The sequence below is a fragment of the Polistes dominula genome, unplaced genomic scaffold (assembly GCF_049000335.1).
Source record: "Polistes dominula isolate Pdom_NZ unplaced genomic scaffold, Pdom_raw_medaka contig_290, whole genome shotgun sequence".
Lineage (NCBI taxonomy): Eukaryota > Metazoa > Arthropoda > Insecta > Hymenoptera > Vespidae > Polistes > Polistes dominula.
Window position 1 is genome coordinate 298,865 of NW_028301031.1, and position 19,421 is coordinate 318,285.

At 27.9% G+C, this 19,421-nt stretch overlaps 3 protein-coding genes across 4 annotated transcripts; 1 reads left to right on the plus strand and 2 right to left on the minus strand.

Annotated features, from left to right (window-relative positions):
- Positions 1 to 357: 357 nt before the first annotated feature.
- LOC149031924 (histone-lysine N-methyltransferase SETMAR-like) lies at positions 358 to 1,812 on the plus strand. The gene is made up of 4 exons (XM_089174317.1): positions 358 to 828; positions 982 to 1,116; positions 1,213 to 1,366; positions 1,664 to 1,812. Exons 1-4 carry the CDS (start codon positions 358 to 360, stop codon positions 1,810 to 1,812), a joined length of 909 nt encoding a protein of 302 aa, XP_089030443.1.
- A 4,860-nt stretch (positions 1,813 to 6,672) lies between these two features.
- LOC149031925 (uncharacterized) lies at positions 6,673 to 8,628 on the minus strand. 2 transcript variants are annotated; one of them, XM_089174327.1, is made up of 4 exons: positions 8,352 to 8,628; positions 7,354 to 8,196; positions 6,987 to 7,064; positions 6,673 to 6,897 (listed from the first exon to the last, which is right to left on the minus strand). In XM_089174327.1, the coding sequence occupies exons 1-3, from the start codon at positions 8,381 to 8,383 to the stop codon at positions 7,025 to 7,027; spliced, it is 915 nt and encodes a 304-aa protein (XP_089030453.1). In that variant the 5' UTR covers positions 8,384 to 8,628; the 3' UTR covers positions 6,673 to 6,897; positions 6,987 to 7,024. The 2 variants fall into 2 exon arrangements, with proteins under 2 accessions (XP_089030453.1, XP_089030451.1); XM_089174325.1 differs by lacking the exon at positions 6,673 to 6,897 and having other exon boundaries at positions 6,983 to 7,064; positions 8,352 to 8,627.
- Positions 8,629 to 8,993: 365 nt separating this feature from the next.
- LOC107073699 (uncharacterized) lies at positions 8,994 to 18,029 on the minus strand. The gene is made up of 11 exons (XM_089174318.1): positions 17,974 to 18,029; positions 17,230 to 17,335; positions 17,057 to 17,136; positions 16,868 to 16,963; positions 14,545 to 14,674; positions 14,261 to 14,435; positions 14,035 to 14,177; positions 13,789 to 13,945; positions 12,228 to 12,401; positions 12,041 to 12,145; positions 8,994 to 9,043 (listed from the first exon to the last, which is right to left on the minus strand). Exons 1-11 carry the CDS (start codon positions 18,027 to 18,029, stop codon positions 8,994 to 8,996), a joined length of 1,272 nt encoding a protein of 423 aa, XP_089030444.1.
- Between the last annotated feature and the right edge of the window lie 1,392 nt (positions 18,030 to 19,421).

Genomic DNA, 19,421 nt, shown 5'->3' on the forward strand with positions numbered 1-19,421 from the left:
GCTGGAGAAGCTCCTCAATAATTGTCTTTTTTGAAAAAATTTCAAAAATGTTTTGTAGAAACTTTTCGCAAAATATGGTGATAAGATTTTTAAAAAATCTTTCAAAAACCTTTTGAGAAATCTTTTGCAAGTTTCTGAACGCAGACATTTTCACCTTGTAGAAAGATTTTTTAGAAACCTTTTTAAAAGGTTTATAACTTTTCAAGAAATGTTTTAGACAGTTTTTAGAAAGTTTTTATGTAATGTGGGTTAAGCCGCATAGTCATTATATGTTTTGAGAGCTGATATAGCAAGGCTTGTGTATGAAAAATTCCAATTGATTCTATGCAGTAGTTTTTGGTTGGTGCCCTTTTTAATATGAAGAGCAATAAGCAGCATTTTCGTCATATTTTACTTTTTTACTATAGAAAAGGTAAAAATGCTGTTAAAACTAGAGAGAAATTAACAGATGTGTATGGAGAAAATGTGTTGACAGTTTGCCAGTGCCAGAACTGGTTTGCAAAATTTCGATTCGCCAATTTTGACGTTGAAATTGCACCACGTTCTGAAAGGCCAGTTGAAGCTAATAAAGACACGATAAAGGCATTAGTTGATGCAAATCGGCAAATAACAACATGTGAGATCGATGAGAGGTTAAATTTATTAAATTCAACTGTTTATGACAACCTGAAAGGTCTGGATTTAATCTCGAAGCTCGGTATATGTGTTCCCCATACTTTCACGGAGAGAAACTTGTGTCGTCGTGTTAACGTCTGTGATTCGCTTCTAAAACGTCATAAAAATGATCCATTTTTGAAACGCATTATTACTAGAGACGAAAAGTGGGTTGTATATACCAGTGTCAAACACAAGATATCATAGAGCAAAAAAGATGAACCGGCTTAAAGCATTTCGAAAGCCAATATCCTTCTAAAAAATGTGGTTCTTTTTGTTTGGTGGAATTTCAAAGAAATTGGTTTTTCTTGAGCTTTTAACCAATAGCACAACAATAAATTCGGAAGTTTACTGTCATCAGATGAACAAACTGAAAGATGCACTTCAACAAAAAAGGCCAGAATAATCAACAAAAAAGGTGTAGTGTTCAATCAAAATAATGCGAGACCTCATGCAAGTTTGGTCACTCGCCAAAAGTTTTTACAGCTTGAATGAGATATACTGTCATACCCACTATACTCTCCTAATCTCGCATCTTCGAATTATTATTTGTTCCAGTCACAGAAAAAGTTTTTAGATTGTAAAACAATTAATCCAAATGAGGAAGCCAAAAATCGCCTCGATCAGTTTTTAGCCAGCAAAGAACAAAATTTTTATGAGCATGGAATCATGCTACTACCAGAAAGATGGCAAAAGGTATTGGACCAGAATGGTCAATATATTACTTTATAAAATATTTGTTTATTCTACGAAAATTGTCTTTCGTTTTCACAAAAAAAAAAAAACAAAATGACTTTCCGAACAGCCTAATATTTTGGTATGAAAGAGAATCTAATAAAATTGTTACGAGTTGAAACAGGTGTGTTTCTTGAATTTAAAGAAACTTGTTCCATTCGGTTAATTTTTAATAATAATAGTATTCCAGTTTCCAAAAATTCGAGAAATTAGTTTTTGCCGATTTTATGTAAATTAGTGTTAAAAAATTAAACTGTATCTCCTTTTCCAATAGCCATTTATTATGGTGATGCAAAATCAGACTCCTTAGCTGATAATCCTAATGATTTTACTTCTGAAATAAATGATCTTTTAAAAAATGGATTATTCATGTTACAATGGCAGACAGAAAAAGGCAAGCGTCCATTACTAATGTCAAATTAAAATAAATTGTATCATTATTTTTGGCTACTGCACCTTCAAGGATTAAAATGCTTTTCATTCAGAAGCAATTTGTTACAAATATATTTAAAATCATGAAGATTTTGTAAAAAAAAATTAACTGATCAACAGAATGATTAAAAGTTTATTTTGAAAGAGGCCTTACTCTATTCGTGGTTAGAAAACGCATATTATTCACTTAATTATTGCCACTCTTTTTATAAGAAATATAAATTTAAAGCCTTTAGATACACTTAAGAAGTATAAATCGTTAGTATCTTGTACGTATATTTTTAATTGTATTGAAACGCAAAATCTTCAATATTTCGACTTGTACATAAATTGAGTTAAATCATCTTTAAAATAAAGGGCTCATATATTTTATTTCTAATATTAAATTTCCAGTATTTCAAATCATAAAAAATATATTTCTTCGTAATATGAAATAAATATTAAAATAAATGTTACATTAATACATGAAAGATATTTCTTTCTAAATCTAAAATAAATATTGAATAAAATTTTGAAAAAAAAACATTTTTTTTTAAATATAAAATAAATATTTGATATATATATATATTTAAATATTAAAAAGAGATTCAATGTCTTTTTAATATTAAATACACATGTATTCAATATTTTGTGCTACTAGGGTAGTCTAATAAAATATCTAAAAAACAAAATATAATGCTCCTTTTAAATAATTCATGTAAATAAAAGTCGGTAATTTATAATTTTTTTAAAATTTAAACATTATAATTTAACCCCTTAAGCAGCAATGATTTTGAAACAAAAACGGTTAAAAAAAATCATTTTTTTTGTTACATAAAAAATAGTCTGGAACATGGTTTTGAGAAAAAAATTAAAAAAATACAGAAATAATCAATATTTTAATGTTAATTTTGGATTTTGTTTCACAAATCAGAGAAGAGCCGAATAATGCAATGATACACATAAGTCGACTTTTTAATCTTTCTTTTTTTGAATTACTATTTCGGAAAAAAACATTTTTCGGAAAAAACGATTCTTTTTCTTTGCTTTCACTTTCTTATTTTCAATTTTCTATTATATTTAAGTGTACAAAATCATAGAAATATGAGTTAACACGTCATTCGAGTTAACTCGAGCGTGTTGCTTGAGAGGTTAAATATAAAATACATATTACATGTATATTTAATAAATATTTTTCAAATATCTATTTTATATTCTCCAAATACTTAATTAAAATTTTCTGAACACTTACTGAACATTTTATGAACATATGTACAATATTTAGAATTAATATTTATTTCATATTAAAAAATGTTGCTAAAGAATAATATACAAATATTTGAAAAAGATATTAATTTCATATTTTTGTGCTACGAGGGTAGGGTTAGTACTAACAAAAAATCATATGGATTTTGTGACGTCCCAGAAGGGGATGTCGAGGAACAAGAACAATTCTAAATATTATTTTCTCCGTTCCGGTCACGCTACCAGCGTTTACTCGGCCAAGAGAATGAATGCCCTATTTTGGGTCAGTCTGTGGAGCCAGTACTTTACTCAGAATCTGGGCTAAGAGATCTAATGGCTGTGTTAATTGAAATGTTTCACTTGGTTTACAGAACAGAATACGAATTTATTACTAATATAGATTTGTTACCTTATTTTGAAAATATTAGATTGCAGGAAAATTCTTTTATCGAAGCACTCATCGTCTGTAAAACACACTTTTAATAACTCACTTTAATATTTCACTTTACTATGACACACAGGTCTCACTCGTTACATGCTTATATACTAAATCCCCCTCTCTATAGCCCCTATTGTTCCTTCCCTTTTCGTGTACTTCACCTTAAACTACTCTTTCGTTTGGAATCCCCACTTCGCACTATCGCGAAAAGCAACAGATTTCATGATCCAAGTGTTTAAAATCACGTACGTTAGAAACACACACACACACTCATACATTTTCCCATTTCTTCATACCATAGCAACGAAAACATTTCTTACAGTTCTACCTATCAAAAAAAAAACGTCTTTATTCTAAAAATATCTATTAAATTCGTTTCTGAGAAAATCATCTTTACTTATTCTTGAAATATACAGGGTGATTGGTAACAAGCGAAAAGAGAGTGATTCTACATAAAAAAAATTAATCGAAAATTTAGAATAAAAATTGTTCGTTTGAGACTTTGTTTTCGAGAGAATTGACTTAAAATTTTCGCAAAGTACGCGTGCACCTGATCATGCCTCGTTATAACGGATCTCACTGTAGATCGTTTTCTCTATGGGACACATAATTAACAAAGTAATTTCTATATTTTAGATTTATTTTTTTATGTAGAATGAGATCCCCTTTTCGCTTGTACCGCCAGTTACCGATCTCCCTGTATATTTAATTTTATAAGAAGAACAGTTGTGCCTTATTCTAGAAATATCATTCACGCTTATTGATAAGAAAAACATCTTTACCTTTTACTAGTAATATGTATTTAACCTTGTAAGAAGAACGATTTTACCTTATTCTAGAAATATCTGTTTACATTTATTTATATGAAAAAACCTTTATTCTATGCTAATGTGAAAAATGTATTTATTCTATTCTAGAAATACTCTCACTTCTTCATATTATAACAACAGAGGACAGCATTTCTTATACTTTTACCTAGCAAAAAAACATCTTCGTTTATCTTACAATATTTAATTATACTTATAAGAAGGTCGTTTCTACCTTTTCTAGAAACATCTCTTTTCTTTTGTCTATATGAGTAATTACGTATTTATTCTATTCTAGAAATACTCTCACTTTTTCATATCAAACCAACAGAGGATAACATTTCTTATACTTTTACCTAACCGAAAAACACATCTTCGCTTATCTTAGAAAATTTATTTATACTTATAAGAAGGTCGTTTCTACCTTTCCTAGAAACATCTCTTTTCTTTTGTCTATATAAGAAATCACGTATTTATTAACGTATTTATTTAAATAGAATTAAGAATACAAATATAATTATGTGTAAAAAAAACTAAAATGTACAAAATACAATAAAATACGAATACTGCTAAAGTAATAATTAGACCGTATATTTTGAAAGTGGTTTAAATTCATTTTTGAAAAAAGAATGAGATATCATGTAATTCATGCTTAATTTAATGTAAACTTTTGATGTATAATTAGATCATGTTTAATTTCTTAAAAAATTTTCATGTTTTATACAATTTAAAATTGGTCGATAAATGAATTTGCATTATCATCGATTATAAAAGTTGTATAAGTCCAATTGACATAGGTAGGTGGTTTAGCAAATGGTTGCCGATCAGTAACCTGTTATTTTATTACCTTTGATTTATATTATGTGTCACATTACGTGTCAAGAGTTACTAGTTTAGGTTACTTATTCTATGTTTTTTCTTAAAATGTATAACTTCATATTAACATCAGATAGTGATATAGGTAAGAACAAATGATAAATCAATATTGTTTTATGACAATTGAAAATATTTATTTTATTTAATTTTACATAAATTCACACAGAAATAAAGCCCATGAATATAAACAGAAGAATAATCTTATAATCTTCAATTTCTCTTTTTCATCTACATTCTTGCGCTATATAACAAACATTTTAGGAATGACGAAATAAAAATGCTACGAAAAAAATATGGAAAATACTGCTGGAGTGAACAAAGGTTCTAATACAGATGTAATGAGAGATCTAATAGAGATCTTTTCAAGAAATACTTTTTCAACTCCATAGCCTGCCACACTTCTATCTATCTCTCTCTCTTTCTCTCTCTCGACTCTTATTATTTAAAACATATCTTGTCTTTATTCTTTGAACCACAAACTCTTGAGAAGAGACCCTTGAAGACCTCTTGAGAAGAGAATATTTAGAGAAGAACCAAAAACTTTTTTAAATATTCTCGTCCAAATAAAGATCTGTACAACGAAAAATCTCAAGAACGCATTGAATCGTATCACTCTCTAAGCTTATGGAACTGTCTACACAACAAGTCTCGAATTTCAGCCCCGTGGTAAACTCCACCGATTCTCGCAGGGCGTTCAACATCTTCAAAATATTTTTATTTTATACAAACATTAGTATAAGTTTCTTAAATACGCAAATATTACAATTAATAATATAATTTTCTTATATGCATGGGTAGGTACATGTCTTGGGATATTTTTTATAATAACATGTAAAAATCTAATTTAATAGACATATTTTGTCTTTATGAATCAAGTATATTTTATGAAGAAGCAAAATAAAAATGTGACAGTAATTTACTTGCTTTTGAATGGAGTTTTGTCAGCTGCTTTTAATATATTCTACAGTGTTGTCTAATTCTTTTTTTTATGTATCTTGTAATAGCCAATGACAATTACTACCAACACATCTCTAGATGCCTAAAAAGACTCCACCCAAAAGACCTAGTAAAAAAATAATCTAAGCGAAATAAATAACAACAACGACGTTATCTCACTAAAGATACTGTCCACGTGCTATATTTTTTCACTTATTTAATAATTTACCAAACGTCTACGAACAAATTGTAAAGTAGAATGGAGTTCAAGTAAAAAAACATTTTATTCATCTCATATTTGAGTATAGTTTATTTGAGTATAGTATACTACGTGAAATATTGACAAAGTTTTTTATTAACAAATAATAAAGATATAAAAATATTCGAAAAAATAGAAAAAGTAATGTTATGTTGTTTGTAAATTTAAAAAAAATGTATGACATGAAATAAATTAATACTAAATTCTTAAATTGGTAATAAAAAATAAACAATCGTCATATAAGCTATCCTATATTCTAATTGGAAAAAATTATAATACATAAAATAAAAAAATTTCATTAAAATCGGTTAAGTTGTTTTCGAATTACTGTGTTTAAATTTAGCATAATAAATGATAATAATTAATTTGCCTAGTGCAGTATTCTTATAACACTTGCCAAGCTACTGTTTAACTTTAGCAGTATTTTTCCCTATCAAAAAACAATGTTTAATCATCACACGAAATTGTTTTTTATATATATTCATTGTTTTAAAAATTATTAAACTGGGGTCACTAAAATCATTGCAATCTGTAAACTAATTGTCAGAATGTCATGAAATTTTGACATACATCGTTTGAAGGTTGTTACAATCTAAAAATCATATTAGTCTGTCAACAGTGTTACCTTGTATGTGTCAATCCAGAGATTTATTAAGTGATGTGTTACATGTTACTTGCAGTTAAGTAATTAGAAATTGTTTTTCTAAAAAATTAAAAAATATTGATAAATGTTAAAAACTAGAATAGAAAGAAAAAAATTTTATGACTGCTAATGGATGACTAATAATGTTTACAAAAAAATATTACATTAGAGTATTTTATAGTGAAACTTTTATTAAGGAATTCGTAACGATATAGAGTTCTATATTTGATATGATAGTATCGATATGAAAACAAGTATTACGTCTTAATGAGGACAGTTTCGTATTATTATTTCTATTTCAATTATTCTATGTGTATCCAATTAAAACATTTGTTGCTTCTCAACTAACCTCGCCGTTTTTGTCCACATTAATGCCATTTTTTGTGCCTGTTGTAAATCTTCTGGACAGGAAATGTCTAATAAGATTTTTAAATTGCTATCTAACCCATCAATATATTCCTTTAATCCATTTCTCGTTTCAATCAACACATTAGCTTTCTTTTGCAAGTCTGTTAACGCAGGATTGGTTTTAATAGATTCTAAAACATATTGTTGAGCTCGTTCAAATTTCATGGTATACTTTAATACTGATTTTGATCTTTGAATGCATCTATTTCTATAAATTTTAGCGTTTAAAAATATTTTAGTATCTCCATAATAATATCGAAGATATTTGAAAAATGATTCTACCGTAGATATTACAAATTGATCAAGAAATATTTTTGCATCTCCCCTTATTTTCTTTGCATAAACTAATTTGGTGAAAAACATTTGTTCATTTTCGGAGATAAGATTTAACACCATTTGAACGTCGTAAATAAATCCTTCTACAGATCTATTACTTCCGTCGAAGTTATTTATAAGACCTAAATGTATCTTTAAACTATGAATTACTTTGGCTCGAGTATGAATACAAAAGTAAGGTTTGTTAATATCACTTGATTGTTCTACTTTGACATCTATTGGTCCGATCTCTTGTTTCATCACATCTTCGAAATAACCAGTAGATTCAAGCTCAAAAATTTTGTTTGCAGACTCAAATACATTGATTTCTTTATGTAAAATTTTTGTCACGTTATTTAATAGATCAATACTTTCAGAAAGATTTTGCCAACTTTCTTTAAAAGATTTCTTTGTTATTTCATCATGTGCCATTTCTTGCTCTCTTGAGATTAGATTAATAAAGTATTTTCTATTTAATTTATTGATTGAAATAAAAAAAAAAGAAAGACAAAATCAGAGTTTAATTCAAAATCTTAAGATTTATTAAATAAAATATGCACACACACAAACACACACACACACACGCGCGCGCGCGCGCGCTAAAAAAAATTTTTATGTACTTACCTTATTTGCTTTCTAAGATCCGTAAGAAACATTTTCTTCTATTGAATTTAAACCTGTCGGATCTTAATTTCTACTTCTTTCTATTTTTTATCGATGCTTGTACAATGTTTTCTACGCCGTTACTAGAATTGTTGAGTTCAAACTTGAAGTTTTTTCATAACTAAAGACAGTCAAAAGTATAAAGAGAAATTTTACACTAAAGTAGAAATCTTATTAAGAAATACATTAAGGAATACGAATTAAGAGTAAACACAAGAATGAGAATGAGAAAATACAAAAGGTATCCTTATATATATATATACTAAATATATAAACTAAAGGGATGAGAGAAGAGAGGAAAGGATTTTAGAATGCGTGATTTGAATGGTAGACGTTTGAAAGTTTCCTTGTGACAGGAATATCAACCAATTTTCTAAATCTAATTTAGTATTCAAAGTATTTATTCTGTCTTATTAATTCAATAAGCAAACTGCACGATACCTAATTAAAGTATCGATAAATCAGCTGAAAATGATTGCTTTGTTTGGCTTACAATTAATCTATCGATTTATCTTTAAAATTTTATTATTTAAATCTAATTCGAAAAACATTTCCTCTAAAGACTTTAACTGAACTTTCTCCCACCTGATAAAATATAAATAATTAACTGCCTTTAATAGTGACCAAAAACGTATTTACCTTATTAGTATTCCCTATGTTTATCAAATATCAGAAATAATTATTATTCTTGTAAGACATTGTAAGCATTGAAAGACTTTATAAAGGTTATAACAGAAAAGGATTATATCTTGTCTATTTATAGATATATACTATTCATAGATGTATCTATATACATACATCAAATTGGAATCCTTACTGTTAATAAATGTAAATAAACAAAAAATGAAGAAAAATAATATAAACATTTTTTTACATTTTAGTTGTATCTTATAATTTACAAAAAAATTAACGATTTAATATATTTATTCGTAGGATAAATTATCTATTAATTAAAATTTATTTAGATAACATAATGAAATAAATTGTTCTCTTATTATTTTGACGGTTCGATGTTACAATATCCATTATTATAGTGAAAAAAAATATTGAAACGTAGATGGTATTTCTCGGCAAAGCTTTTTTTCAAAATTAAAACCTCGTTATTAGCCTTTATAATTGGAATACTGATTAGTACTTTTAAAAGCTTTTTAACGAGAATTTCAAGACCTGATTTTATATTTATCTGTCTTATATTGTAAAGCAAAGTAATTTAATTCAAAGATCGTATACACGTTTAGCCCAGCCTTGTAACGAATGTCATAAAATCACTATCTTCATTAAGACATGGCATTGTTTATGTAGTAATTGTTATTTTATTCTTTTTTATTCGCGTATCAATTCGTATATTTGTAGTATGGAATGAGAAAATGCTTTTTGTTATACGTTGCAACAAATATACAGAAAATTGGATACTCCTTTCTCAAGGAATCTTTCAAACGACTATTATTTGAGTCACGTATTCTAAAATCTTTTCCACCAAACATTGACCATGTGCCAGAAGTTGACTATTTTTCACTAACACGTAAAAAATAAGTTTTTTTTCCGTATTGACCTTTTGAAACAAATACGGTGGCTGACCTACGTCATTTACCGATGCGATGCTATTATACGTTTGCTTGGATACGATCGTTTAAGTTATCACTATTAAATATAAAAATTTCTCTTAATCGTTCGACCACTGCTCAAACCTTAAATAACCAGACGTTTGTTTGTATAGTTGTTTTAATTTCTGCTACCACTTGCTCGATATTCTTAGGTGATTTAAGTGGATTGCTATTTCTTTAAACATCTCTTACACGAAGACATTACACTGGTGCACTAACGGATTTTAAAGAGTTTTGTTATTATATCAGTAGTATACACTTAAGGTATTATCGTGGTAAGATATTTTTATCCATTGGCCAGCTTATTTTGAGAAAAAAGCTTTTAAATTGCTTTTGCTTTTTTTCTATATTCGTGTTATATTATTTGAATAAAAATATTTATTAAATAATACGCTGATGTAAATAGTAGCGTCCTTACTGTTTGCGGTGGTGATAAGTGTACGATTCCTCGTGGAGGAGATCTTTCTTTTATAAATCTTTTGTATTCATAAATTTTAAAAAGTTTTTTTCAAAATATATAAAATTTCAACAATAACAAAAAACAATCATATATACTTAAATAATTAACAATTTCATGTATATATAATATTGATATTATGTCTTATAACAGATCAAGTTTCCTTCCTTCGTTGGCCAGAGTTTGAAAGTTACATTAATACTAATATCTTAAAAAAACAAAGGACATGAGTTATTAAGAATATTGAAATTTTCTATATTTTTATATACCTGTTAAAACATAAAATGTTTACTGTAATTCAATCTTCATTTATTAATATTACAAGATATTACAAAATTTATTGTTTCTAACTTTTTATAATAATTTGTATTCTATTTCTTGCACACGAAATAGAATATAAATTTATTTTTTCTTTGCATAATTTATGCAAGAATATGCAGATATATTACGCAATATATCTTTGCATAATAATATACGTTAAAATAAAGTATTATAATATGAAAAAGAATTTTTTTAACATACAGATAAAAAAATACGAATAGAAAAAAATCTCCTTCATAAATGACCCAACACTAGTAAACGACGCAAGAAACGAGAGTGCTACTATTTAACCTATCTCGTAACTTAGTAATTTCTTACATTTAAAATATTATAACACGGATATTAAAAAAAAAAACTTCCGAAGGTTTTTTTTAAAACTGGTTAGACAATGGACGAAAATATTTTACTACAAAAATAACATAAAGATATACAACTGAAATACCAAAGTTCATTAAAATCCGTTGGTGTTTTAATGTAAAGTCTCTTTGTTAGAGGGTTTGAAACTAATTAATTAATTTAAAAATAATAATAATTTTGCAAATATTCATACAATTTAATTTTTACTTTCTTCAAATAAATATTTATTTTGTCTAAAATTAAATCGCCGCGAAAGTGTTAGTTGAAATGTATAATATTTTAACCTACTACTAATCATTATAATATTTCAATAAGTACCTACGAATACTTTCTAATATTCGAACAACTCGATCTTTTCTGCAAATTCTCTCAATGTGTTTCCTCGTTGCTCGTTCGTTTGAAATTGTTCTGCGATCATCTAAATGCACTAACCGGTGCATTCTTTTCTTTTATTATATTTCCAGAACACACATTCAGACAAGACAACGTACATACATTGCAGCAATCGTAAAAATTATCGCAAAGAATTCTAAATCTTACTACTATGGTTTTGTTTAACAACGGCTTGTTTCCTGATCCATGCAAATCAACTTTTTTTCCAAAAACCATAACGTATATGTGATTCAACATATATATGTTTTTTTTTTGTAAATTTAATTATAAAATATCTAAATAAATATACATATTTAAAACATATAAATTGCATTTATTTTTTTAATAATAAAATATCAATTTAAACATAGTCAATTAAAAGTTCATTTTGGTCTTTAACAATACTCAAGACTTTTATATATATTCTCTACAAAAGTATTTAAATGTTGATCATTTTGTAAAAAGTAATATGTTTAAAAATATCTATAGAATTGGTATAAATTTGACTCGTAGTTGTTTAGACGGGGCTAAAGTCATACCTGCCAAATATGTAACGTCATCTAGATCATCCACTGGTTCTAATTCAAAATTATACAATATAAAAGCTACAAATAGTTTGAGTTCAAGCATCGCAAATTTTTGACCTGCAGAATGAAAAAAACAAAAATAGCAAGAAAAAATTTTAAAGTTTTTGCTAATATTTTTACATGCGACATATAACAATACAGTTTCTTGGCCCCGCACTAAATGGTATGTAGGAAAAGGGATGACGTTTCTTGATATTTTCCGGTAAAAATCTGTCTTGATTAAAAACATTTGGATTTGGCCAATATGCTGGATTTCTGTGCACACTGTAAATATTAACTCCAATGACCGTACCAGATGAAATTAAATAATGTTCTACAAAATTAATACAAGTACATAGAAAATAAAATAAAAACTTAATAGTACAAGTTTTGTGTTAACCAATTAACCGTGGCGCTCAATTTTGAAAGTGCGCACCGCTGTGTATCGCACAAATCGACTGATGACCATTACGTTCGTCAAACATAGAATAAGTGTCGCTCGGGTGTCCTACATAACTTTTTTCACGATTTTTCAAGTATTAGCGATAACCTTATATAAATATACTTTAAACATAGGGTAATCTATTTTTGATTGACTATAGATTGCAACAAATAAAATTTAAGAATTTTTTTTAATGTTTCTTTAAACCTTATCTATTTTTTTAAATAGCATTTTATATTTATGATCTTACAGTATTATAACCCATATTAATAGGAATTCAACGAACGATTACTACTTAAAAACAGGAATTTAAATTATTTAATATTACGCATTAGTTTTGCATTTTTCGGTTTTTTTGAAATATATGTTACAAAGATAAAGAAATATTAGTAATAAAATGAAACATTTTTTTAAAAAAGCCTATTTTTTATGGAGTTTTTGTTATGTGTTTTAACGAACTTTACTTAATAAATTTATCTATTTTAAATATGGTAACCGATAGAGTTCAGAATATGTCTAGTACTGAAACTTTGGTCGTCTGGGATAAGGTTTCTGAACGGGTTAGCAACTTTAAGTATTTAGGATCGATCATAAATCAGACGAATGAATTAACGAAGAACTTAGGAAAAAAATCACTTTAGGCAGTTCATGTTTTTATTCGGTTAACAAATTATTCATCTCGCGGTTGCTGTCTAGGCGATTAAAAATCGGGATATACAGGACAATCATCCTGCCGGTATTCCTTTATGGTAGCGAATTGTGGTCGCTTACGTTACGGGACGAAAAGAAATTTAGGGTTTTCGAAAGGAAAGTTCTTCGTAAAATCTTCGGTGCAAAACGCGATGAGGAAACGGGCGAATGGAGAAAACTCCATAGCGTTGAAGTACATCGATTGTACAACAAACCGGACATTATCAACGTCGTAAAATCACGCTAATTAAGATGGGCTAGTCACGTGGCGCGCATGGGGGAGGATCGAACGGCGCACAAAATATTGGTCGGAATATCAAACAGGAAAATACCGCTGAGTTGATCGTGATGTAAATGGGAGGAAAATATTATTAAGGGATTTTAAGGAAATAGGCTACGAAGACCGTAAATAGAGAGATTGCGCTTAGGGACAGAAACAATGGAGGGATTTGATATTTGCGGCAATTACATTTCGAATTCCTAATGCCAATTATAACACTAATAGAAAGTATAAACAAATATTTGCTTATTGAGTAAATTATTGTAATAAAATTGTAGACTTTTCAAAAGACCTATATTTTTCAAAAACCACGTAGAAACATTAAAGACAAGTAGTTGTATCGTTTTTTTTCATTGTAATCATCCATCATTTCCTTCATCATATAGATATACGGCAATTCGAACATCAACGATACCATGTAAGAATTTATGTAAACTAATAATGTGCATCCTAAATATAATGTTACCTACAAAACAAAGAATGACATAAGGAAAATTAATTAAAATTGATTTAATCAATCAGTATAATAAAAATAAAAAATAAAAAAATACATACGATCAATGAAATAATAACGAGAAGGGTAGTTTCACTCAAAAAGGTCACATAATATATAACAATTGGATTTATCAGATATGCTGCGAAAGTCAATCTTCTGAATGGTATCCAATATATCCACGAAAATATACTATTCACAATACCTACAATATAAAATGATTTAATTAATAATGATTAGTAAGTAATAGTTTGGAAATAAGGAATAGAATCAGATATTTAATTTTACCTCCATTATTTGTGCAACATGCTATTAATAGCCATGCAATACCAATTGTCCATACAGTTCTACTGAGAGCAACGTAAATAGCAGCAGTTAAAACTGATATTATTCTCTCATATAATCCAAACAGTACTAATAAATTACATAAATTGGCCAATATAAAAAATAGTATTATTGTTTTCTAAATTCAGTAATATCAACATTAGAGTAAACATCAACATCATGAAGAAAATATTATAATTTGATAATGAAGTATTTGTAAGCGCCAAACGATCAGAATATTTGTTTACTTTTTTCCATAATAATTTATTGTTTAGTTTGACAAAAATATACGCAGTCATCACACCCACAAGGTACGAACCTATCCTGAACCATGGTGAATAGTACAACTCTTTTCCAAATTTGTATATATTGTCCATTCTGTAATACAATCCAATGTTAAATTATTAATCAATTAACTCTTTCATTAAAGAACATTTTTACGCTATTATCTTTTTATACAAATTCGCTCTATTTGTAGATATTTATCTTCAAATATAAAACAAACCATTTCTGCAGTGATTCACGAAAATATTTGAACACGTGAAATGAAATACACTAATAATTATATTAGGTATAGTATAGCATAATTATCAACATATTATTAACATTGGATAGAGGTATAAATCCCTAGATTATGAAGGTAAAGTTTCAACAATTCTGAATATATGTTTAATTGTTATGCTTAAATAATGATAGTTATGATACTTAAAGTATGGAGTTTTATATAACTGAGCGTTACAGAAAAGTTAGTAAAGAGTATGCATAATTGTTTACAAGGTGTTACTCGTGTCAAAGATAGTTATATTAAATATTTAGGATTTAACAAAAATATCTGTCAGATACTTTATGCAACAGTCCAAGCAATATTTACGTTAGTAAGTAATAAATCAAAACTATTTAATATATATTTTACATTTCGATTTGACTAAGAACTTACATGTGTAATAAAAAGAATCATACCTTTATTTAATGTTAATAATATGTTATTAGGTGTTGTATTATGAATTTAATATAATAAATAATATATTTCATAGCAAGTGTTCCAATGTTTTCTTTAGTCACTGTAGTTGATGGAATAACATTGTCGAATAATGCATAGGTCGCTATTAAAAAAAAGTTTGTGGCTCTAATACATATAAGAAGAGAAATATATTACTATAGAAAATTTATACAAATTCCGATTTTGTAGAACCTTGAATTAAATGTATTGTAATTCTACAAAATGTAAAGCGAGTTTCGGCCCATCTAAAAAATATGCTTAAGTTGACTGCGTTTAGAGTCGAATTATCCGCTCAGTGCGAAGTTAAGGTAGGGGAAGCCGAAGTGGACACTAGCGCACGCAGTAGATAACTTTGGCAATAAAGGTCGGTGTTTTTTATTCTCGAGTTAAGAAAACACATGTGTAACAATTCTTTTGATGATATTTTTAAAAAAATAGGTAGAAATAGCCATCGCAGTTGCTGTGTAGTAAATTGTAAAAATACGTGTGCAAAAAGTGATTGTAAATTTATACTAGTTTTAGATGCGCTTTCTTCATTATTAATGAAGTAAATCATTGCGGAAATGTGTTTACATTTTTTACTTTTATTATAAACACAATTGCATTGCAAGTCAGGCACACATCGAGCTGCACTTATCTAAAATACTACAAATAAGGCAATATTCATTATTTGATCTTCAAAATTAATATTAAAAGAATAAATCATCTAATTGTTAATTACGTTTAAAAAAGTTGAGTAAGTTGTTGCAGCGACTGATGCTTGTCGACTAACTCGTGACTTTATTAAATAACTTGCGGTTTTCCGACGATGCTCTTCAACATCCCAGACATGTTCTTCAAGGACGAGATTTTTACCTTTGATGTTAGTTTGCGGTTGACATTTGATAGTATGACTAATTGCTTAGAAACCTGTTCTAATAATTATGTTCATGGTTGCTTTAAATCTGAAAGTTTAACATATATATATTTATTTTTTTGATAACAATGTCACATCGTAATTTATCTGCTTGCCCATATTATTTAAAGTTTGATCTACTGTGGCCATAATCTAACCTTTTATTTACTACAGTAAACGCTACAGCTTTCATACTATTTTTAAATTATTAATTATACTTACATTTTAGCGGTAATTTTTGCATCATAATTGCACAAGATTGAAATTTAATTGTCACGTAGTTTGACATGCAAAAAGAAATTTTTTAATAACAAAAATTAATTGTTATAGCAAAGTCCTATACGTCGAGGTTTTAAAAACTCAGCAGCAGCGTCTTTTAGTTCATAGATACCATAGCGTTGCAATTACGCACAAAGCGGATAGATTACTCGAGTTTTCACAGCCAGTTTAATTAACAATAGTTTATGATTCCCCATTTCAGCATAAAACAAAACCAAATGAAACCTATTTTACAGATTAAACGAAACCATTTTTGCATTCAGTAAAATAACAAAGCAATCTGTGAAATACTTGTTCATTACATACACTACTCGTTTGTTTTAGATAAACCTTTTATATAATGCTCGTAAAGTATACATTAGCATATATATGAATAATTATTAATATTGATATTTACGTAGGAATATAATTATAAATGTAGGATATATAGCTAGTAAGAATTATCGATGAGGTAAACAATAAGCCAAAAAGACTAGCTGCTACTTTGAAGTACCTGTAAAAAAATTAAGTACATTTAATTAAAATAATTTTTTCTTGCAAAGAGAATTTTTGACATAAAGAAAATGTTTATTAAACTGTGCCTTACGTTGAAGATAAGAATAAAAGAAAATTTATTATGACGAAGTACTGTATATCATTCGTCAAGTACCAACTCCAACTTATAAACTGTGAAAGATCGATATCGATAAGTAATATTATATCGATTATTAGATAATTATGACGAGTATTTAAAAAATTTCAATTAGCATAGATCCATACCAAATCTTGTAGACTAAAAAGGTTATGAATATAAAAAATTTTTCTCCACCAATATTTTGGAAAATTTTCGGAGTCACGTTTCGTTATGGGAAAGAGGGACGTTTTACTGTACCACGTAGTATTTATTTACAGTAATTCGATTAATACCAGGAATTTAGGTGTCAACCTAAAAATCAGAAGTAGCGAAAAATTAGTGAGATATTCTAATCAATTATATATCATTTAAAAAAATGGTCTTACCTAATAAACCTTTTCAGGAGAACAAAAAAATATAATTTTATTATATTTAAATAATCATTCCGTTTACGTATATACTTGGCAGTGTCTTTTTTTAAATACAAGTAGGCGACTAGGGAACCACTAATATAAAAAAATGTATCAACTGCGAGAATTCTTAGGGTAAATGCTGTATAGCCAAAAAATTCTTCACTTTTTCTCCAACTAATTGACCGGTTTTCTTGTAATATAAATAGAAAAAGGAAGATTAAGTTTATATATAAAAATAAATAAATTTATTTAAAACATTTTTTAGAAAGAAACCTAAATTCAATCTTAATAATCAAGAATTTTACCAAACAAATCCTTTGAAAAGTAATATGTATGAATTAAGATAATCCTTATCATCGCAAAAAATCTTAATCCGTGTACAACTGGAATACCAGCATCCTCACATTTCATATTAAATATTTTTTTCGTGTTAGAATATGCAGAAAAAGCTAAAAACATTTTCCAAATAAAATGTACTTGTACTTGATGGTAATTTTCATCTGTCTTCTAACGTTTTCGAAACATTGAAACATCATAGCTCGTTCCTATTATTATTAATAGAAATGTGAGTGCCACTATTATTCTAAAAAAAGAACAACAACAAAATATAATTATATTGTATATTTCATGATGGACTATCGTGAATTATAAAAGAATTGTTTATGTAAGTCACTGTAATGAATGTTCCACTTAACAACCATCGATGGTCATCAATTAGATCTCTCACTTCAACTAACGTAAAGTCGGCTGAATATAACTCCCCTTTAAAAAGAGTTCTATTTTTCCACAAGACTTCTAGAAGAGTAGAAAGTCGGTTCTTCGAACAGGATGCTGGTAAGCACATACCTAATATTATCAAATCCTATAAAAAAAAAATCAAAAGATTTGATTAAATTTTTTTTATTACTCATGCTGGAAAAGTACTATCTTTGCGGTCGCTATTGGGGTCGAAAAGACGCTGTTTACCTACTTTACAATTTGAGTGCGAAAAGTTCACATGTCGCACCCAAATTATACTCACCACACGCAAAATGACGATAAAAAAAAAGACAAAATGTCAATATTGTAGGCGATAAGATTAATATGTTGTTCTTTCTTTATTTTATTTCCTGTTTGAATACGCTATTGATCTTGGTGAAAGAAAACTCCACTCGGAAATTGGAGGGAAACGATATTCGATTGTTTAAAAAAAACGAAGTTCTGTTAAGTAAAAACTTAAAATTTTTTAACTTTTTCAGTAAAGTTGTTTTGAGGAGAGACGCAACCTGACGTAACCTCCAGCCAGGACTCTGCCCCTGGACATTAATTATGCACCAAATATGTCCTTGCATTCGTAATAAAAATTCGTATATGCAACTAGTGCGAAGTTGTCGATTGCCCACTTCGCTCTCATTGCATAATATACTATAAAATCACTCGTTTTATTTTTAATACAATAAAAACTTACTTCTTCGGGCAATTCAAAGTGATATTGTAGAGTGCTATTATGTCGAAAATTAGCGACAAAGAATTTCACTTCAAAAGGGGAAAATTCCTCTTTGATATAACGATATTTCGAATTGTTTCGTAGTACGTCTTCCGATAACATGAAAAGATTTCTATTTCCCACATCTTGGCACTGATCTTTGCTACTCAACCAATAATTATTTCCATAAACGAATCCTGATGTGGGCTCACCGCTTGCGTCGATTACTTGAAAAACAAAAAATAAAATACAAAATTCATTCTTTTGTTTATCGAATTTAATTTTTATGTGCTGCTTATGAAGATAACAACAGTAAGGTGGTCACAAATGAAGTAAATTTTCAAATAATTTTTATTAATATATAGAGTTGTCTAAAATTATGATAACCTTGTTAATTCTTTATTTTGTATTTTTTAGATAATTTCTTCCTAGGAAGCAACCTATATGAGCTAGTACTTTT

Coding starts and splice junctions, on each gene's coding strand:
- LOC149031924 (XM_089174317.1), top strand. CDS start 358: ATGAAGAGCAATAAGCAGCATTTTCGTCATATTTTACTTTTTTACTAT. Junction 829..981: donor CTAGAGACGAAAAGTGGGTT/GTATATACCAGT, acceptor TTTAACCAATAG/CACAACAATAAATTCGGAAG. Junction 1,117..1,212: donor CGAGACCTCATGCAAGTTTG/GTCACTCGCCAA, acceptor TATTTGTTCCAG/TCACAGAAAAAGTTTTTAGA.
- LOC149031925 (XM_089174327.1), bottom strand. CDS start 8,383: ATGTTTCTTACGGATCTTAGAAAGCAAATAAG. Junction 8,197..8,351: donor GATCTTAGAAAGCAAATAAG/GTAAGTACATAA, acceptor TAAATTAAATAG/AAAATACTTTATTAATCTAA. Junction 7,065..7,353: donor ATGTGGACAAAAACGGCGAG/GTTAGTTGAGAA, acceptor TTAATTTTTTAG/AAAAACAATTTCTAATTACT.
- LOC107073699 (XM_089174318.1), bottom strand. CDS start 18,029: ATGTTTCAATGTTTCGAAAACGTTAGAAGACAGATGAAAATTACCATC. Junction 12,402..13,788: donor GTCTTTAATGTTTCTACGTG/GTTTTTGAAAAA, acceptor TTAATTTTGTAG/AACATTATTTAATTTCATCT. Junction 12,146..12,227: donor TAGTGCGGGGCCAAGAAACT/GTATTGTTATAT, acceptor TTCATTCTGCAG/GTCAAAAATTTGCGATGCTT.